General features: G+C 30.4%; 2 protein-coding genes across 3 annotated transcripts; one reads left to right on the forward strand and one right to left on the reverse strand.

The window, feature by feature from the left end:
• The first annotated feature begins 2,900 nt into the window (after positions 1 to 2,900).
• LOC145751324 (cysteine--tRNA ligase, cytoplasmic-like) lies at positions 2,901 to 9,792 on the forward strand. Of its 2 annotated transcripts, none has more exons than XM_082567440.1 (17): positions 2,901 to 3,015; positions 4,039 to 4,133; positions 4,277 to 4,462; positions 4,656 to 4,754; positions 4,956 to 5,138; positions 5,321 to 5,410; positions 5,569 to 5,779; positions 6,041 to 6,153; positions 6,353 to 6,481; positions 6,665 to 6,772; positions 7,196 to 7,321; positions 7,502 to 7,602; positions 7,745 to 7,934; positions 8,097 to 8,244; positions 8,386 to 8,534; positions 8,725 to 8,868; positions 9,075 to 9,792. In XM_082567440.1, exons 1-17 carry the CDS (start codon positions 3,000 to 3,002, stop codon positions 9,201 to 9,203), a joined length of 2,217 nt encoding a protein of 738 aa, XP_082423566.1. In that variant the 5' UTR covers positions 2,901 to 2,999; the 3' UTR covers positions 9,204 to 9,792. The 2 variants fall into 2 exon arrangements, with proteins under 2 accessions (XP_082423566.1, XP_082423565.1); XM_082567439.1 differs by lacking the exon at positions 2,901 to 3,015 and adding an exon at positions 3,319 to 3,782.
• Positions 9,793 to 9,945: 153 nt separating this feature from the next.
• On the reverse strand, positions 9,946 to 16,657 carry LOC145749789 (uncharacterized). The gene is made up of 19 exons (XM_082565651.1): positions 16,564 to 16,657; positions 16,247 to 16,415; positions 15,889 to 15,995; positions 15,325 to 15,481; positions 15,066 to 15,206; positions 14,450 to 14,573; positions 14,040 to 14,181; positions 13,808 to 13,933; positions 13,511 to 13,659; positions 12,955 to 13,102; positions 12,522 to 12,752; positions 12,181 to 12,312; positions 11,941 to 12,096; positions 11,518 to 11,792; positions 11,262 to 11,418; positions 10,798 to 10,984; positions 10,522 to 10,625; positions 10,291 to 10,423; positions 9,946 to 10,180 (listed from the first exon to the last, which is right to left on the reverse strand). The coding sequence occupies exons 1-19, from the start codon at positions 16,655 to 16,657 to the stop codon at positions 9,946 to 9,948; spliced, it is 2,967 nt and encodes a 988-aa protein (XP_082421777.1).
• Between the last annotated feature and the right edge of the window lie 416 nt (positions 16,658 to 17,073).

Genomic DNA, 17,073 nt, shown 5'->3' on the forward strand with positions numbered 1-17,073 from the left:
TATCTTGAAATGTCCTTCTGACCCTTTCCTTAGCAAAGAGAAAATGCTACTTTTAGTATCAATATTAACATACCCATCAAGCAATATTATAAAGCTGTCATTTGGCCGAACTAAAAAAACAAAAGTTTACGTTGTGTGTCAACTTTTTGGGCGTCGCCTTAAGTTTTATGTTGTATTTCTTGATTGCCATTTTCCTTGACAAACAATTTCGAAATAGCCAAACCAAGATGCCGTATATATAAAGCACACACATTTTCAAGTAGCCTCATTATTTAAAGAATCTTACTAAAAAAGATGTTTTATCTTTAGACGCAAAAATTTGTAATTTATGTTGCTTTACTGCGCTTTATTTTATATCTAACTTTATAGTTTTAGAAATAGTTTAAAACTAAGCTTATGTTTTTATTTTTTAGATAGTATTTTAAGTAGTATAACTCAATACCTAGAATTATGAGGTGGGTTTTTGCTTTGGCGTTTATCGCAGTTGTTACCGCAGCTCCTGTAGTCAACCAAGGCGTAGGAACGCTTGGTAAGTTAATTTTTAAACCTTTATTTCAAAGCTAACCCTTGCCTATCCTAAAAAATGTTTAGTTTAAAACTTTGTAAACAGGTTATAGTTCCAAATTTGCGATAGTTGGGACTGTTGCGTGTACATATAATGATTGTTACGTAATAGCTTGATAACTGTTGCGTGTAATATACTTTTTTTATAGAAATAACCCCGGAGGAAACGGAATTGCTTCTTTTGCTAAGAAAATATCTTGAAGGTCAAACCACTGAAAAACGACATTGGAACAGTCAATCTCAATCCCAGGGCCAGTCCCAAGTTAACATCGGTGGAGGAGCAAGCATTCAATCTCAAGGGCAACAGCAAGGTCAGAGTGCTCACCACGGGGGTCAATCTCAATCTCAAAGCCAAACACAAGTAAGTGTTGGTAAGGGAACAAGCATCCAAACTCAAGGTCAACAGCAAAGTCAAAAAGGTCACCACGGGGGTCAATCTCAATCACAGAGCCAATCACAAGTCAGCATCGGAAGGGGGACAAGCATTCAATCTCAAGGACAACAGCAAGGTCAATATGGCAAACGTCATTACAATCAAGTCCAGAGCCAAGGCCAGTCCCAGGTCAGCATCGGAGGGGGAGCAAGTATCCAATCCCAAGGGCAACAACAAGGTCAAAGTGGCCACTACGGAGGTCAGTCTCAAAGCCAGAGCCAAACACAAGTAAGTGTTGGTAAGGGCACAAGTATCCAGTCTCAAGGTCAACAGCAAAGTCAAAAAGGTCACCACGGGGGTCAATCTCAATCTCAGAGCCAGTCCCAGGTTAGCATCGGAAAAGGGACAAGTATCCAATCGCAAGGACAACAGCAAGGTCAATATGGCAAACGTCATTACAATCAAGCCCAGAGCCAGGGCCAGTCCCAGGTCAGCATTGGAGGAGGCGCCAGCATTCAGTCCCAAGGGCAACAACAAAGTCAAAAAGGTCACCACGGAGGTCAATCTCAATCTCAAAGCCAATCACAAGTTAGTATCGGCAAGGGGACGAGCATTCAGTCCCAAGGGCAACAACAAAGTCAAAAAGGTCACCATGGAGGTCAATCTCAATCTCAGGGCCAATCCCAGGTCAGCATCGGGAAAGGAACTAGTATCCAGTCCCAAGGACAACAACAAAGCCAAAGTGGTCACCATGGGGCTCAATCTCAGGGCCAATCACAAGTTAGTATCGGCAAGGGGACAAGTATCCAATCTCAAGGGCAACAGCAAAGTCAGTTTGGCAAACGTCATTGGCAACAGCAGCACCAGCAGCAGAAGCAAGTCCAAATCGGTGGTGGAATACAAAGTCAATCCCAGAGCCAACATCAAGGTATGAATAAACGGGGGATACAACACCAACACCAAGGTCAAACCCAGGTCACTATACACGTACAACACCAGAGCCAGTCACAAACACAAGTAGGGGCGGGCTCACAAAGTCAGTCACAATCACAAACACAAGTACAGGGTGGGCAATCGCAGTCGCAATCACAGTCACAAAGTCAGGGCCAGGGCAATTCTAAACCACCCCCTCCACCTCCTACCAACCCTAAACCACCTCCACCCCCACCAGATAGCCCAAAACCACCCCCTGAAAGCCCAAAACAGTCCAGTCATGGTTCGAAAAGTAGCAAAAGCTCGAAGAGTAGTAAGAGTTCTAAAAGTAGCAAGAGCTCAAAAAGTGGAAAAAGCTCTAAAAAGAGCAAAAGTGGAAAGAGTTCAAAGAAAAGCAAAAGCGGGAAATCTAAAAAGCATTAATAACTTTACCCAGTTGTTCAATCTAATTTTTCTTTAATTTTTTAGTAATTATTTCTTTTATGATGGTGTTAATTATAAATGAAACTTGACTTGTTTTCAATACTAAATTAGTTTTACTTTTAGGTTTGCACTAAGAAAAATGATGTAGACTCGTAGCATGTTAGCTGTCAAATTCCTCAAAATTCACACTAATCAATGTTCCTGTAATTCAGATTCTTGATTTTTTTTGCACAGTCGTTTTATATCTTGTTTTAATTGATTTATAATGTGTATTATTACAATTTTCTAATTAAATAAAAGAAATGTTATAAAGTTTTATGGGTTAAAATCGTTTACACGCAGAAGGGCAAACAACTGAAATTGTAAAACAAATATTTAAGTTAAATTTGGCTGATGCAATGACAAGATGTTGCCAGATGTCTTTTTTATTCTTACGCAATCTCTTAAAGTCTATTTAAAAATATAAATAGTGACGTATAATTAAAAATTTTAAAGCAACTGCAAAAGTTTAAAGTAAATTTAGGGTGTATCTTAGTAACATATTTAAAAAATTAAATACGATAAAATTACTTGGCAGCACTATAAAAGTCCCTACTACGTGTACTCGTGGGCTTCCAACACTACTCGACAAAGATTCAAACACGTTTTTTTAAACTGATTTTTAATTGTTGCTTATTAATTAGCTTGGAAACGGCGTATTTAAAACATGGAAAACGGAACCGGTAAGTTTTAAGTAGATCTGTGTAGCATTCGGGCATGTATGTGTTAGTTTTTGCCGGTTGACAGTTATAATTATGACGAAATAATTTTTTATTTAATTAGTAAGTAAGTTTGAAAGTTAGCTTTTCAAACGTGATATAAATCAGTTTTTAAAAAATCTTAAGTTGCTGCATCAGTAACACACACATTTTGGATATGTAATACTAACAGACTTAATTATTATGAATAAGTTTCTATGGATTGCATATACTTTACAGTTCTACCTTTTTAGAGTCGCTTTTTTTGTTTATTGACAGACTATTTTATTTAAAAAACTGTTAAACAGTTAAAATGAATTCTAATTTATTAAATCTGGCTAAATCTCATGCTAACATTCAAGAAACTGTGTGGCTTGATAAAGAAATAGTTCAAGAAAAAGAAAATCAGTTTCAAATTTATTTGCGAAATCAAAACAAAAACTCAGAAGTTTTGGCAAAAGAAATTAACTTAAACCCAACCAAACAAGCTAGTATTAACATTGCTAAAGAAATTGAAAAAGCTCGTCAAAATATTAACAAATTAATTTCAACCACAAATCAAAAACCTTGCGACAATGAAACTGTTTTTGCAATTCAAAAACTCGTTAAAAATTTACAAAATGAAATAAGAGATTTGACAAATACAATTAAGTTGATTTCACCTAAGATTTCTGATCTTGATTCACGATTAAGTGTTGTAGAAAATAGAACAAATCACAAGAAAGTTAATCAATTAGACATAGAACAGAAAGGTAACAAAATATTGAAATTATTTTGTTAAAAAAAAAAATTAAACTTACTATCTACTAACATTTACATGTAGTTTTTTGCATGTTTGACAAAATATAATGTGTTTCCTAATAATTTTAAGTATTTATGGGTGTTTTAATTTGTGATGTTGCATTCTTTATAGTAACAAATTAAAAACTATAAAAAATGCATATATAATTGGTTCAATGTATTTTATTAAAAACACATTTTATGTTTACTGAATTTTTTTTGTTTTAGGAAATATTGGAAGAAGATCGCAACCTAATTGGTCGCCTCCTTCTAACACAAAACAACAGAAATTAAGACTTTTCAACAGTTTTACAAGACAAAAGGTAATATTTGTAAAGTTATTAAAAGTTTTTAAAGAACCAATTTTGTAGGTAAAAATTGTTAATTGTTTAAGCTATATGCATATCCAACAAAGAGAGTTTGTAATTCTCTCTTAAATTGACTGGCTTTTAAAATATTATCTTAGGAAGAATTTATTCCTGAAAATGGCAACCAAGTGAAGTGGTATAGTTGTGGTCCCACAGTGTATGATGCATCTCATATGGGTCATGCTAGATCTTATATTTCATTTGATATTCTTCGAAGAGTGCTGTCTGATTATTTTGGATACAATATTCTGTACTGTATGAACATAACTGATATTGATGACAAGGTAAATTAAAAAAATAAAAACTGGTATGTATATATACCAGTTATGTTTAAGTAGTTTAGTTATAAAAATGTTTTTTATTTAGTTTATTTTTTACTTGTTTTTAAATCTGTTTTTGTTATTACATTTTTTAAAATTTAAGTTATTTATTTTTTTGGATTACATAACATTAAATATTCATGATATTAAAATTTAGATAATTACAAGAGCTCGTCATAATTATTTGCTTGAGCAATACAAGAAAAATTCAGCTGGGATTGATCAAGTTTTGGAAGATGTCACATCAGCTTTACAGGTATTTGTGTTTTAATTTGAGTTTGACATTTTTTCACAATGCAATAAAGTGTTAGGTTTTGTATATCCTTCTGCTTCTTTTATTGTTGCACGAAAAAAAATTGTGTTGTCTATTAATATTTTGTTTTAATTTTTTATATTTGTATGCCAAGGTATAGTATAAGTTTGTTTAACTAAGTTTTGAATATTATTTCCCTTTTAGGCATTTTCTTTAAAAATTAGAACAACTGAAGATCCAGACAAGAAAGCAATGATGGAAAGAATGGAGGTAAAAGCTGTAGCCTGTGAGGATAAACTAAAGAAAAGTGAGAATTTAACTTCGGAGTTGATGACAGATGTTGTGAGTGAATGTCAGGATCCTCTGGCAGCTTGGCTCGATAAAAAAGTAAGAACTTTTTTTTATATAAAATTTATCTTTAATTTGGGAAGGTCAACTTCACGACATAAACATAAAGTAAGAACTGTTTTTAAAACAAAATCTTGAAAACATTAGCACTGTGTTGAAAGTTTAACAAAATCTTTAGCCTGCTTTCTAATTTGTTTAATTATATTGTTATATTTATACAGTATGGAGATACAGTCACAGATAATTCGATATTTTCTGCCTTGCCTCAATATTGGGAAAAAGAATATTTTAAAGACATGGATGCACTGAATGTAAGCAAAACAAATTAACATATATTAAACCACTTTTATGTGATATGACTGGTATTGTAGCAAACAATATATAAAAATGATTTTGAAAACCATATTTAAGTTAAAATTTAAAAATTATTTTTTTAAATGTTTTTCAATTTTGTTTTTACATTATTTAGGTAGCTCCACCTGATGTGTTAACAAGAGTTAGTGATTATGTTCCAGAAGTTGTCACCTACGTTGAACAAATCATCAAGAATGGATTTGGATATGAGTCGAACGGGTCTGTTTACTTTTCAGTTGCTGAATTTGATTCAAAATCTTCTCATTTTTATGCAAAGTTGGTCCCAGAAGCGGCTGGTGATTTAGCAGCTTTACAAGATGGGGAAGGTAAGACAGCCTTAATTTAAGAAAATTAAATTCTAATTCTACAACACTAGTGGATATTTATTAAAATCTGAAACTTTGATATTTTAAACAAAATAAAGTGGATTTAAAACTTTTATAAACTAGAAGTTGTATAGTAAGTTTAAAGGAAAGACTTCTTAACTTTTTAGTTATAAAATATTAATATGATGATAAGTACATTGTAATGGCACAAGTCTTATGTTAATTTCAAAAATACTTGAGTTAACTTTTATTTTTAACTAGGATCCCTGAGTGTATCGGCTGATCAGTTAAACGAGAAGAAATCTCCAAATGATTTTGCTTTATGGAAAGCCTCAAAACCTGGCGAACCTTCGTGGAAGTCACCTTGGGGAATGGTGGGTAATTAGGGGGTTAATATAAATATCTGTCGGGGTCTTTAAATATTCAGGGTTACTTAAATCTTTGGGTTATTTAATTATGTTTTTTTTCGGGTATAATTTTAGGACATTTAGTACGAAATCAAAAAATGTACTTTTCATAGTTTAAGACCTAACACCAAACGAAATTTTGATTAATAACACTTCATACTATTAGGGTCGACCAGGTTGGCATATTGAATGTTCAGTGATGGCTTGTAGTATATTAGGAGATTCAATGGATATCCATACAGGAGGTGTAGATCTAAAATTTCCACATCATGATAATGAAATTGCACAGGCTGAGGTAGAACTTTGTTAAAGTTGGACTTTGTATTAGATTTTAAAGTAATTGTACAATTATTAATTCAATTTTGTTAGTGTTATGTTCATATGAAAAAAGGATTGATTGGCTTAAAAACACACTGTTTTATTTGTTTAAATGGTCCTACTTTAAAATATTTTATTAATACATTTTTTTACTTTTTAGGCTCACTACAATAGCACAAATTGGGTTCGATATTTCTTACATTCAGGACATTTAACTATAGCAGGATGCAAGATGTCAAAATCACTTAAAAATTTTATCACTATTAAGGTAAAAACTATTCTGAAGACTTCAGAAATTTTGTCGTAGATTATTGGTTTTGTAAATTAAATTATAGTTTAGTGATTAATATTATTTATTCATGATAGTCACTGGTGTGTAAAATTGTATACAATTTTGTATTCTATTACATTCTTAACCTTTTCTTATTAAATTTAGTAATTACAATTTAGTAATTTCCAGGATTAAGCTATTGTGATCATAAGAGCAACAAAAATGTCATAAACCGTTGACTTGTTTTATTTAGTTGTTAATAAATTTTAACTTAGTTTTTTTTGTGATATTTAAACCCTTTATTTTTATTATTTCTACATATTGGTACCATTTTTTAAAAATCTAAATGGTAAAAAAAGGTTTTAAACCAATTTTTTAATTATTAAAAATAGTATAAACCCGTTTTTCAATTAATTTTAGGAAGCTTTAGAGCGAAATTCGGCGAGACAATTAAGATTTGCTTTCCTCTTACATTCATGGAAGGACACGTTAGATTATTCTGAAAATACGATGCAAGATGCTGTTCAGTTTGAAAAACTCATGAACGTGAGTTTTCTGTTTTATTTTATTTGACGTATTATTTTTTGTTAGTATTTAATAACTTTTGGTAAACACATTTTTGTCCTTAAAAAATTATTGTTCGTTCAATTTAACCCAAAGTTTTACACTGGTATATGCAATGTGTTTAAATTTAATTAAATTAACTTATTAAACCTTTTTTTATAGGAATTTTTCTTGAATGTGAAAGATATTTTAAGAAACCAACCAAGTAATGGACCAGAAGCATTTTGTAAATGGGGAAAAGAGGAATTAGATTTACAAAATATGTAAGATTTAAACTTGTTCAAGCTAATGTTAGGCGTTCTTATATTGCAAAACCTTGATAAAATAAAAAAAGTAAAAGATATATTTTTTTGATGTATATAAATATTTAATTTTTAATTCTTAAATATTTTTGTAATTTTTTAGATTTGGTGAACGTCAACAATCAGTTCACGAAGCTCTTTGCGATAATGTGGACACTAGGGCGGCGCTAGACCAACTACGCCAACTAGTGACAACTTCCAACTCGTACCTTGCTGCTGCTCACGAGCGTAAAGCGACACCTAATGGACAACTATTAAGAAACATCGCTAAATATGTGACATGGATTTTTAAGGTAAGGAAAATTTTAGAAAATATTTTTTATTGGGTAAATTAAAATTAATTTTAATATATTCACTTATACCAAAATTGGTTTAGGTCTAAGGTAGAACCTATATTATTTTCTGTCTAATTTCATGTTAATAATCTAATTAAAATTCTTGAAAATACTTTACAGGTTTTTGGAGCAATATCAGGAGATGATGAAATAGGTTTTCCAATCAAGGTTGCTGGTGGTCAAAACACTGAAACAATATTGATGCCATACTTAAATGTTTTATCGGAGTTTAGAGAAAATGTAAGAACTATAGCTAGAGAACACAAGGGTGAGTTGACATTGCAATTCGTAAATTTTTCTAAAATTAAAATAATTAGTTATCATGAGTAGAAACTAAAACATTTTTTTATTAAAAAAATTCTTATCAAAAAATGTGTGTGTTTAAATAAAATTAAATACCTCCACCCAGTGACCGAAGTGTTGAAATTATGTGACTTACTTCGAGATGTTGAACTTCCACCACTTGGTGTCAGGCTTGAGGATAAAGAAGGAATGCGAACAGTTGTAAAATTGGTCGATCCTGCCGAATTACTTAAAGAAAAAGAAGAAAAAAAGGCTGTAAGATTATATTTAATTTTAACATAAAATATTAATTGTTTTAAAGAGTTATAAACTTTGTAATTAATTAAAAAAAACACCCTCACTGAGATTTAAACTTAAGACCCCAGTAATGAGAATCTAACGGTATGTTTTTCTCATTTGGTATACTCTTTTACTTATTTAAAAATTCTTTTTTTTACTTAATTAGCTTGAAGAGAAAAAGAGAAAGGAAAAAGAGTTGGCCAAGGAAGTGGCAAGAAAAAAGAAAGAAGAGAAAGAAGCACAGAAGAGAATTCCACCAAATAAACTGTTCACCAACCAAACTGATAAATATTCGCAATTTGATGACAAGGTAGAAAATAAATATAAACTTATTTTATGTTTTTTTTTTTTAAATTATTATTGTTAATGTTGTTCTTTTATTTTTTTTTGCTATGAATTTTTTTTAGTGTTTCCAAACATTTTTTTAAATTATTATTGTTAATGTTGTTCTTTTATTTTTTTTTGCTATGAATTTTTTTTAGTGTTTCCAAACATTTTTTTAAATTTAATTTCCAGGGTTTCCCAACACATGATGTAAGTGGTAAAGAATTGAGCAAAGGTCTTTCTAAAAAACTTCGCAAACTCTTTGATGCCCAAGAAAAAACGTACAACGAATATTTGAAAGAAATTGAAAATGGAAGTTAATTTTTTTTTACTTTTTAAGTAAAATTACAAATAAAAATTACCTGTTTTAAAAATTAATTAGATTTAAATTTAAAAATTAAAAGTGCTTTTTTATTTAAAAAAAATATTAATCAGTTAAATACATATAACTAACTTATACTATACATTTATTTATTTTTAACTTCATAATATTTCTTAGATGATTATGTTAAATTTGAACTATTTTTATTTACTATAGTACTTTAAATAAGGTGAATAATGGTGGATAATAGCATATTTTTTACTTGTTATGGTAAAGTTATTGACATAAACTAAAAACTTTATATTTAACTTTAGTTGGACTATAGTTTATGCAATGATGTTAATAGTTAATAATAGTGTCTCTTTTTAAAGGGTTTTTGGTGTTTTAGGTTGTTTATATTTAATTTAAATTCTATTTACTACTTGCCTGATATTATATATAAAATAGTAAAACATAATTGTTACTACATTTATTATTAGAATATTATTTTTTTAAAGTTTAAATTACTACCTGTGGGTTTTTATGGAAATTCTTTGTTTGGAAAAAATTTATACATTTTCTGTTCAAGAGCTGCTTTAATTATCTTGATGAAAATCTTAAGCAATACACAAAATATTTTGCATATATATTGGATTTAACAGAGCTGTGAAAATATTTTTAGTATTTTATTAACAAAACCATTAAAAACGCAAAAAAATAAGATCACCAAGATTGAAAATAATTTAAAAATCACAAAAAATTTCACGAAATCGTTCCATATTTTCTACTTGGTATTACAACATCAACATCCCTCTGTGGTCCGCTAAGTGGCGCTCTTTTCTTGATTTTTCTACCTGGAGCGGGAGGTTTAGGGTTCGACTCTCCGCCCTGGTGATCTTTAATGTCTGTGACGTTGATACGAAATGTGTCTTCAGTGTCGTTATTTCGGTAAGTCAAAGTTTTTTCCATAACCTCCATTAGCGGCATCGAATGTTGCCTAAAAACAAAAGTTAATACCATTATGGCGTACTAGATAATGAATTGATGACGTATATTTACACTTCATAACGTAATTAGTCATGACGTCATACAATTAACCAATCTTACCTGTAGTACCGATAGAAAATTGCGGCGAATAATATCACGACGATCGCGATTGCAGTTGGAACTACGATTATAAATGGGAATTCCTCCGATGACGTTTTTTTCGTTGCAGTTTTACTGTTTATAAGATCCGAACCTGGTTTGTTAAAACAATAACATTAAGTCTGATTTTTACCTACATTGTTATTGTTGAAAAAACTACATTGATATTGTTTTTATTAAATAAGTTTTTACCGTTTTTGTTGATTGGATTTTTGGTATTAGGTTTTTCTGATTTTGTTTGTGGAATGGTTGATATTGTAGTTGGTTTTACAGTGGTTGTTTCTTCGACTGGTTTGCTGGTCGTTGTGCTGGTTGCTTCTAAATAAAGAAACAAAATCATAATTGTATTAATACATATTTGTTGTGAAGTTGTGCTTTTTGTTAAGGAAAACGAGTTTTAATATATGTTTAAAAATAGTACCGGTTGGTGTTTCCCCCGTTGTGGTAGTAGTTAAGAGATTTTTAGTTTGACAAATAGGATTTCCAATCCATTCTCCGTTATGGTCACAAACAATAAATTGTTCTTCTATTTCTTCAAATGAACCTTTCGTACAATTTACTTTAACCCTAGATCCATACAAATTACCGCACGTGGAGCTTAAGATTTCAACTGTTTTGTCTTTTAAATATTCTTCCGCGTTCGTACATCTGATAACTGTATAATACAATATTTTAAAACATTACTTTAACTTGTATTGTCATAACTTTGTAATATTTAGTGGCTCTAGAGAACGTTTGACTTTATACCCTACCAATTTTACTAAATTTAACTCAAAAATGTATTTTAAATCATTTTCTTTGAATTATCTTTTAATTCAAATGCTATGGTTAATGCAGCCTTAAATTAAGCGTGGTTTAAAATTATCATTTTGTTTAGGAATTATAAATGTTCCAACTTTTAATCTTTAACATTTTAAAGAAATGTAACTTACCTTTTACTTCGATTCTTACTACACAAAAATCGTGATTTCCCGCTCCATCTACTGCAGTATATCTATGTTCATATTTTCCTTCTGGTAGTAGTAATGGAGGTATGGTTGATGGTGATTCCAACTTCACTATCCCTGAATTATCAGTCGCTACAGGGAGCTAAAGAGTAATACGAATCATGTCATTCCAATCTTTACTTTATAAATTTAACATTGTATTTGTTATCATAAACATCTAATATTTAAATTTTTTTATTACCGCGTAATTGATCAAAACTTTGTTGTCGCATGTTGGCGCTACAAACAACAAATTTTCGGGGCACGTTGTTCCGAAAGAAGGCGCGGTTCCGTCGATTCCGTCACTCGGTTTGTCACAAGTCCCATTGTAATCTGTTCCACAAACACACACTCTAGTGGCCAGATACGCGTCATTCGTGACGTCACCCTTTACGTCATTGTCAGAGCTCGTTTGCTTAGGAATGGGAATGCACAGACCGGTGCAATTTCCGTTCGAGTTTTGGCAAGGATTTGTTCCTGTAATGACGTCATTATTTAGTAGATGACGTCCCTATTTTTAAATTAATTTATAAGAGCTTTCATAACTTAAGAAAACCTAAAATCTTTCGTGACCTTTAAGTTGATTAAAAATCGTGTTTTTTCTACAAAATATCTAATTACTTACGGTTATCTTTCATGAAAGTTTCCTCTCCGATAAAATCATGAACGTCACTCGCTTTATCGAATATCATTGGTCCAAATTCCTCCATTTGTTTTAGCGGATCGTTTTTGCGCATGCGCAGTAGGACGGGTCGATTCCAGTCCGACCAATATACGTAATCTGTAAACCAGTATGACGTCACACTACTGCATTGTTTATAGACGAACAAATTGAGTTGTTAAAACTTGTTAATTTTTGTTCTACCTTTTGTTGTTGTGATTCCAAAAATATGTGGATTCGAATCATTAAACTGTTTTATTATTTCTCTTACACTTCCATCAAAATTAGAAGACTCTATGACGTCACGTTTTGCGTCACACCAATATAGTTTTGAATCTTGGAAGATATTAAAAAAAAATTAAAATAAATTTGTCTTGCTTTTAAAAGCAAAGTTAGGCCTGACCATTTAAACAGTCTTCTATGTTAAGGTTGTAAGGTCGGGCTTTTTATTAAAAAAAGAAAAAGTTTCTAAAAAGTCTTTACTATTTAGGCTGCTAAGTCGGTATTTTAACTTTAAAAATACACGAATTCATCAATCTACCAACCTGTAAAATCTACAGCTAACCCGTTAACCCATTCCAAATCATCCTTCACTATAACTTCTCTATTTGAACCATCCATAAACGCTCTTTCTATCGTCTTTGTTCCCCAATCGGACCACCACATGTATCCAGTATATGAGTCTAATACTAAACCACGTGGTCGAGTCATATTTGTTGAAACTAATATTTTGCGATGTGTGCCGTCGGTCCGGATGACGTTGATTGTACCTGTACCTACAATGTTAAAGTTAGGGAAATTAAATTGTAGATTTAAGTTTATTTAAAATCATTTTATTTGTAAAAATTTGGCTAAAGCGATTTAAAATTTTTAAGAATTACAAATAAAACTGTTAAAATCGACTTTAAACTTTGGAAATTATAATTTACACACATTTTTTGAGCCTAAAAAATAGAAGGAAAAATAAAATAAATTTACCTTCATCTGTCCAATAAAGGTTTCTAGAATATCGATCAAGGGCCAACCCAGTTGGTTGTCGAACATTTTTTGAAGCCAAGGTCACGTGATGACTCCCGTCTATGTTTGCACGGTTCACTGAGTTTGTACCAATGTCTGTCCAGTAAACCTAAATGAAGGAAATTAATATATATATATATATATTATATTTATTTATCTTTTATGTGGAAAGATTTTCACAACCTTAACGTAGAGTTCACAACCTTAACGTAGAGTAAAATCCATTTCCTTGACTAAGTCTAGAGTTGCCTTTGGCAGTTTATATACTGTTTATGGCGCCTTACTTCAGAGTGCTACAGCATAAAGACAGTCTTACATTTTAAATTGGTGATAATCTACTAGAAAATTGTACTATAATATCTTTTGACCAAATTGACAATCCATAAAAAATCATCATTATATTTCCATCTTAAATCTTAAATTTAAAGTAATATATGATATGTTATATTTCTCAGTATTATTATAAATACAGTTTGGCCAGTTTATAAACACTTGCAAATCAATCTTTTTAACTTACTTTCATTGTATCTGGATCAAAAGTAACTTGAACTGGAATGGAAACGTTTGGAATAACCAACTTGTTGAACTTTTTCCCATTTTCTGAAACTTGGATAATCCATTGCATGTCAGAGTCAACCACAAGGAAAAAATCACGTTTAAGAATTTCTAAAAAAATATATTTTTAAAACGTTTACTGTTTCTTTAAGGTTTTTGCGCATATTCATCTTAAAAAAAATATTTTTGCCTAATAATGACGTCATAATATAATTGATAATGATGTCATAATTTGATTGATAATGACGTCATAACCTACTTGATCCGCACGTAGTTCCATCTGATCTTAGTTGGAGTCCCAAATTGCATCCACATTTTCGTCGGTTACCCGGGGGTAAGGGAAAACAAAACTGATCACAACCCCCATTGTTGATGTCACATGGACCTATTATAACGTAACAAAAATAAGGCAACAAATTAAATACAAGAGTCCATATAATAAAAAAATAAAAAACATAAAAAAAAATTAAATTTTTAAATAAACAACATACCAGATAATTTGGGCTGCATGCTGCCACCAATAACAGTAATACCAGATGGTGATTTAGTGAAAATATGTTGAAGTACTTGACCGGTTGTTTTGTTAAGCCGAAGAATTAAGTCCTTGTTGTCGGCTGTTAAATAAACTGAATTCTGCAAACATAAAATACTGGTTTGCATTTGTTGTAAATATATTGTTTTATTAAGATATGGTTTTACTGTTTTATTAAGATATGGTTTTACCTTTTTTACGGGTATTTTGAAACAAAAAACTTAATTTTTAGTTTATTTTTTTCTTTGTATGGTCGGCATTTTTTTGTCTAACAATTTACCATAGGAACACATACAAAAAAATACTTTAAAATGTATTAAGATTTTTGACATTGTTTTTAAATTTTATTTATTTTTATTTTTTACTTACCTCATATACATGTAGATCCTTCATAGTTAAACTTGCATTCCTATAAAGTTCAACCGAGAATTTATCATCTCCGTTTATACTCGCATAATAAACTCCCATATTGCTAACATCAATCCAATATATTCTAAACAAAAAAATAATGGTAAAGTTATATTTTGTAATAAATTATTTGTTGTACATAATTGTATTGTTCAAAACAATTGCTCTTGTTTTTTAATTTTTTAAGAATGCCCATTGTTATTATAATTATGTTAATAATGGTTTGTAAATTGCATTTAAAAATTGGTTAATAAGTAACATGTGGCTAAACCGTCGCCATTTAGAAAGTTAATTCAAGCGTTATTAGTTAATTCTGGTCAACTTATTACATAATTAACGCTTGTAATAATGAACATTAAAAGTAAAAAAGTAAGTGTTAAAAATGTAAAAAAACTAAATGGTTGAAAATACGTTTTCTGAATAACATTAAATTAGGTTTAATAATTATGGAGTTTAATTAAAATACTCTGTTTTAAGAAGCGAAAAATACTTTAAATATTTAAGTTAAAAAATGTTTATTTTCCATTAAGTTAGGTAAGTTTATTTTCCTTTTTTAAAATATCATATTTTGGTTTACCTTTCGTTTTGATAATCTAAAGAAATAGATGATGGATTCTCCATCACATTTGCTATTTGTTTCGGGTATTCCCCCGATAATGATGACCTCATAATATGACCAACGCCTGTTTTTAAATTTGTTTCCGCCCAAAACAAGTACCTAAATTTGAAATAAGTTTTTTATCGAAATGTGACCAAGATAAATAAATAAATTAAAAATTAAGTTTAATATATGTTTTTTTTTGGTATTTTCTTTTTGGTAATTATGACGTAGTTACCCTTTTTGTGGATAAACTGCAATACCACGTGGTTCAGTGACGTCAGTTAAAATAGGGGTTGAAAATTTAAAATCTGAAGTTGAAACGAATATCCATTTATGAGCAGCATCTGTCCAATATACGTTCCCACTTGTCCAATCTATGGCTACTGCTTGTGCTTTAATACAATGAGAATTTTAATAAATTTAAAAATAAATTTTTGCAAATTTTAATTTTTGTTACAAATTTTTACGTTTTGCAATTTTTTACAGTCTTTTTTTTATATTTATTTAACTTCGATGTGGAAGGTCAACTTCACGCCCTAAACATAGAGTACCAACACGTCCCCGACCCAGCTTCGTGTTGCCTTTGGCAGATTTTGATATTATAGATTATAATTTCCCAATAATTAAGCTGCTGATTAAGCATTGGCAAGTTTATGCCGTTTATAGCGCCCTATCCAAGGGCGCTTCAGCATAAGAGCAGTGGAGATCAAACCAATGACATTATGTAGTGAAGCTAAGTTTACTTACCACTACACCAAGCTTTTAAAAATATTTTAATTTTATGCAATCTTGTATTTACCTTGGTTAGTAATTCCTCTATGATTTCTCTTAATAGTTCGTTTACTTACAACAGCTAAATTACCTCGACCAATGTCCATAATTGCAATCTCGTTCTTAGCATCGTTGCTAAAATAAAAATAAAAACATTTTACTGTAAACAATACACAATTATATTTGTTTTTTTTTAACGCGTTAGTAGGTTTATTAAACGCGTTAGTTGGGGTTTGAACACAAGGCCTTGCGTATAACAAGTACAAATGTAGTATTAAAACACGGATAACTTTATTTAACCACCAGTGGTCGGGATTCGAACTTAAGACGTTATGTATATTATTTACAAATGGAATATGAAAATACGGATAACATTATTTAACCACCTGTCGAATGCGACAATAAAATGTGGAAGTCGCAATGAAACGATTTTATTGGCTAGAATATAATCTCGTGCGGATCTTTGTTTTTGCGGAATCGCGGATGCGGAGAATATCCCGGACGTTTTGGATGTTTTACGGATACTGCTCCACACTAACCGAGGTGGTAATTTTTCTGTTACAAAAACAAAAATAGATTTTTAATTGTTTTAATTAAATCTAACGTTGTTTAAATATCATATACAGAAATACAGAAAATATTAAAAATTAAAAAAATTAGGATAACGAACTATATTGTTTAAAAACTTGTTTGTTATATTTACCTTCTCCAAAGATTTTATTAGTATTAATAATTAGAAGGAACAATAAATAAGCTAATTTATAAGTCCAAATATTTCGTTTAGTTAAGTCTAGCATTATATTTATTATTAAGTAAAAATATTTTTATATAATCTAAAATAACATTTTTTTTTATTTTTCTCAAAAATTTCTTATTTTTATTCCCAAATTATGTACATTAACTAAACTATCTTTTAACAAATTTTAAATAATTATAGCTAAAAACTCTCTTTAAATTATATTTTGGTTTGGTTGTAACAAAACTAAAACCATTCTTAGTAATATTGAAATAACACTGCTTTTACTTTATCGAGTTTTACTAAGAAAATTTCAACTCAAATTTTCGACCGATTAAAACATAATTCCTCCTTTGTACTATGACGTCATAATCATAAAATCTACGACGTCACTATAGCTCGTTGTATTTAAATACTCGGTAGCATATTGGTATGCATGGATTAAGTGCATGCTATTTATTATGCTCTGCTAGTTTT

Source organism: Corella eumyota, chromosome 4 (assembly GCF_963082875.1).
Source record: "Corella eumyota chromosome 4, kaCorEumy4.1, whole genome shotgun sequence".
In the NCBI taxonomy this organism is placed as follows: domain Eukaryota; kingdom Metazoa; phylum Chordata; class Ascidiacea; order Phlebobranchia; family Corellidae; genus Corella; species Corella eumyota.